This window comes from Quercus suber, unplaced genomic scaffold (assembly GCF_002906115.3).
Source record: "Quercus suber isolate HL8 unplaced genomic scaffold, Cork oak 2.0 scaffold_132, whole genome shotgun sequence".
Taxonomy (NCBI): domain Eukaryota; kingdom Viridiplantae; phylum Streptophyta; class Magnoliopsida; order Fagales; family Fagaceae; genus Quercus; species Quercus suber.
Window position 1 is genome coordinate 511676 of NW_027069595.1, and position 4748 is coordinate 516423.

General features: G+C 35.4%; 1 protein-coding gene across 1 annotated transcript in view; it reads left to right on the plus strand.

Moving 5' to 3' along the window:
• Positions 1 to 1525: 1525 nt before the first annotated feature.
• LOC112001664 (proline-rich protein 4) overlaps positions 1526 to 4748 on the plus strand; it is an 8620-nt gene continuing 5397 nt past the window's right edge. The window contains exons 1-2 of the mRNA XM_065776283.1: positions 1526 to 1675; positions 1940 to 2038. Of these exons, the coding sequence (XP_065632355.1) occupies positions 1526 to 1675; positions 1940 to 2038 (249 nt within the window). The remainder of the gene's footprint in view (positions 1676 to 1939; positions 2039 to 4748) is intronic.

Sequence of the window (4748 nt, forward strand, 5' to 3'; positions counted from 1 at the left end):
TTTCTTGTGAAATCTAGAGGAGCTTTCCTTTACACAAAACTTAGGGTTTTCAAGATTGAGATTACTTCAACATTTTGATGATCAACTTGGTTGCTACCATTGAAGCTTAAAGAATATCAAGCGTGGGTGCTTGTAGCCGATTGAAGAATTCAAGAAAGAAGGAGTCAGTGGATTTGGAGCTTGCACGGGGTCGTGTCAGTAAGTTCTACTGGTAGGTAGCATTAGGAAGTCGAGCGGGGAGCTTGTAAGTCCTTTTGTATGAACTTCGATTCTTTCATAGTGAATTCAGGTTTGCCTTGAGGATAGGTGGGTAAAATCCTCCCCAGGTTTTTTACCGGTTTGGTTTTCCTGGGTGATCATATCCTGTGTTATTTATTATTCCGTTGCTATATATTCTTGATATGATTATTTGATTGTTTTAACCTAGAATTGTTTAATTTGACTAAGTAACAATTTGGCTAATTAACTAGGCTACTCAATCTAGTTGTGTTTTAAGGGGTCTAAATTTCCAACAAGTGGTATCAATGCAGGTTGCTCTATTGTCTGAGATTTTTAATCTCTGAGCTGATCCTTGACCCCTGTTGTCATGGAGCATGGACACTCTCTTGTTGTTTCTCCTCATTTTGATGGGAATAGCTATACTTATTGGAAAGTAAGGATGAAAGTATTCCTAAAATCCATTGATGAGAGAGTTTGGAATTCCGTTGAATACGGATGGGAGAAGCCCACTACTTCTGTGAGTGAGTGGCAAACTTCTGAAAAAGAAGCAGCAGGCTTCAATAGCAAAGCTATGAATGCCATCTTCAATGCTGTTTTTATGAAGGAATTTAAGAGGATCTCTAATGTTGAGGTTGCTCATACTGCTTGGAAAATCCTCCAAACTGTGCATGAAGGCACAAAGGCAGTTAAGATAAACAAACTGCAGCAATTAATTTCTAGGTTTGAGAGCATTAGGATGTCTGATGATGAATCCTTTGATGAATTTTATGCCAAACTGAATGATATTGTTAATTCTGCTTTTAATTTGGGTGAAATCTATAATCAACCTAAAATTGTTAGAAAGATACTTAGATCTTTAACTGAAGACTTTAGACCTAAAATGACTGTCATTACTGAAAGCAAGGATGTGGACTCCATCCCTATTGATGAGCTTGTAGGATCGCTTCAGTCCTATGAGTCTGACTTACCCAAAACAAACAAATCCAAATCAATGGCTCTTAAGTCTGTTGATGATGTTGAGGCTGGTGGATTTGATGATGAACTCTCTGCTACAGAGATAGCTTACCTTGCCAAGAATTTTAGAAACTTTCTAAGAAATATAAATAGAAGGGCAAGAGGTACAAACACTGCTGAACCTAGAAATTTTAGGAAGAATGATCCCACTAAGGTTAATAACTTTGAAAAACCTGGAGAAAAAGTAGGTCAATCTTCAAACAATTCTTTGGGTGCTCAGTATTTTGGTTGTCAAGGGTATGGTCATGTTAAATCTGAATGTCCTACATTCTTGAGAAATAAGGGTAAAGCTATGGCTGTAACCTTTAATGATAATGGGGTTTCTGATGATGAGTCTGAATGTGACGATGATGGAAACTTCATTGCTTTCACTACTACTGCAGTAGTCAATGAAAGCATATCTATTGAGGAGAACCCTTCTGATAGGGAACTCTCTGAGGATGCAAATCTTCAAGAGGCCTATAATAAATTTTGCAAAGTTGCTGCAAAGGATGCTATAAATGTTGAACTTGGCCTAAAGAAAATTTATTCTCTTGAGCTTGAAAAGAAAAATTTGCTTGTCAAATTATTTGATGCTAATGATCTTTTGAACCATGTGAAATCTGAGAACATGCTTTTACTTAATAAAGTTAAAACTTTAGAACATGATTTATCTGTTGCTAGAACTGCTAGTTCTAAACTTGATCACATACTGAATGTTCAAAAGTATCCTTCTGATAAATCTGGGATAGGATATGTTGGAAGCATCTCTGTGTCTACTCCACATTCCACGAACTTTGTTCTTTCATCTTCTTCTGAACCTTCTGTGAGTGAGGTTGTGAGTGAAACTGTCAAACCACCTGTGAGTGAGGTAGTCAAACCTGTAGAAGTTTCACCTCCTAAGAAGATTAGGGTTGATCTGAGAGAAACTAAACCTACCCTTTCTAAGGACAAGATGCATGGTAAACCTGTTTGGGTTTGTCATTATTGTGGAAAGTTTGGACACATTCGTCCTAACTGTTAACAAGTTTCAAGCTGCTAAGAGAGCAACTAAACCAAAGGTGCCTGTGCCTCAAGCACAAGATCCTATAGCACTTATTGGTGAATTGGTAAAGGCTTCGAACCTTTATTCCAATTCTGGAGTTGGAAATCATGCGAATGTGAATAAGAACTCCAATGCTCATGGTGCATCTAAAAGGTTTTGGGTGCAAAAGACTCGACTTAATTGAGTCTTTCTGACATGGTCCTTGTGCTTCATTGCTCATTCCTCTGTGACCATTGTTTTTTTTTTTTCTCTTTTGTTTTGTTTCTAGGATTTGCATTGCATTACATTCATGCATTTCATTCTAGGATTCATTTTGTTTTCTCTTAAATAATAATAATAAAAAATAAATAAATAAGGAAAAGAGAAAGCAAAAATGTTTTGACATTGTTTTCTTGGTTTTTGAAAACAAGGTTGGCCAATTTATTTACACATATCATGTTCTATGTACCTTGTTTAGCTTTGATGAGCTTATTTATTGCACTTGACTAGTTGAAACTTTGTAGTGCATGTTGTGTGGGAAAGATGTGTATGGTTTTTAATCATTCTGTCTTGATCATGAAGTCACATGTTATTTGACTGTCGGACTTGATCCTTTTGAGAAAGGCATAAATAACCATCTCACCACTGTTCACTAGCCAATCATGAACACCTTAGTGCATATCATAAGATTTTGTGCTCGAGAAAGTGTAGCACATGCACAAAAAGAACATAAAGTGTTGCCTCGGCTTAACTACTTAATGATAAAATTGGTGTGTACTATTAGGCTTGATGCCATCTCACATAAATAAAATTGGTGTGTACTATTAGGCTTGATGCCATCTCACAAACAAAAAAAAAAAAATGAGGCAAAAATACAAGAAACTTACATGATTGCAAGCTTTTGTTCTAGGAGATGTGGGAGTTATAGGATGTAACTTTTTAGGTGATAGTCTCTTATAAATTCTATGTGATGGATTGTGTAGACTTTGTGATTGATTGCTATTCACATATCACCTCACATGTTTCTCAAAGTTTTTGCTAGGTGCACACACTACACAAGTTACTCTTTGTTAAACTTTGTACATGTTAGTGTGTGTGTTTTTGGTCTGACCAAACAAGTTTGAAAATACTTTGAGAATTATGCAAAACATTTTTTTTTGCTTGAGAATTTAAAAAGAGAATGGCTGTTATTTTCTTTGAAGAAATTGGGATTAAATTTGGGTTTTTGAAAAATCATTTCATCTCATACTCATGCATTTTGTTTTTCATAATTTAATGCTTTGAGGAATTGTTTTTCAAAATAAGGTTTGTATTTTTCAAAACTGTGTTTTTTTTTTCTCAAAATTTTTGTGAGCCTCTGCCCAATTCGATCGATCCATTCTGATTTTCGATCGATCGAAAAAGTGCTTTAATTTGTTTAAAAATGACTGTCTCATTCGATCGATCGAATGTATTTTTCGATCAATCGAAAGTCGCGAATCAGGTTTTTAAAAACATTGTTCTTGACCTTTTCAAACACTTTTCAAAAAGTTTTTTTTTAAACTTTCTTTCTCTCTCCGACGAGGCAAGGCTCCACAGTCAATTTTTTGTCGTTTTCCTCCGAATCTCTTACAAAATTTCTCTTTCCTTAAGCCGGTAAGTCTGTTTTGTCCTTCCTTTTTGAGTTTATTTACATATTTCATGCATTTTTCATACATTTATGCTCAAAAATTCGGACCCTTTACTTTTTGGGATTTTTGATGATTTAAGCCTTATTATGTGTAATTGATCAATGGGTTTTTGTGGGGACATGCTATAAACATGATCTTAATGGTTTAATTTGATCAATTTTGGGTTTTGTGAGAAATTGAAAATTCTAGGGTTTGTAATTGATCCGAATTGGGGATTTTTGTTCAATTGGGTTTAATTGATGAAATTGGCTTGTTGTTTTGATGAAATTGGTTATTCTAATCTGTTTTCAACACTTTGGGATGATCAATTCATCAATTTGTTTCAAAATTTTCAAGTGGTTTTTCAAATTTTTTAGGGTTTTTGTTAAAAACTCTATGTTCAAGCCAATTTTGTGAAATTGAACCTAATTCGAACTGTGGTTACTGCATTAGTTCATGCATCACAACATTGTTATTGTTCATACATCATATAGATTTTTATTTGTTTTTATTGTGTTAACTTGCAGTCTGCCCTTAGTTTTGTTTTATTCTGTTCTTTTGGTTTTCTCTTTGTGTCTCTGTCCTTTCCTTAGCATCATGCCTAGGAAGACTAGAGTCCGTAGGACTATTCCCTCCTCTTCTCCATCCCCTCCTTTTTTTGACCGTGAGAGGTTTCCGAGTGAGAAAAACCAAGAGCTGTTTGAGAAGCTAAACCTTAAGAGAAAAATTTGGGCTGAGCGTTCTGTTCTCTTAGATGAACTTGATCCTGCCATTAGGGCAAACTTTGAGCGTCGGGGCTGGTTACCCTTGGTGGATATTTCTGATCCTCCTCCACCTTCTGCCTTGATTAGAGAGTTCTTTTC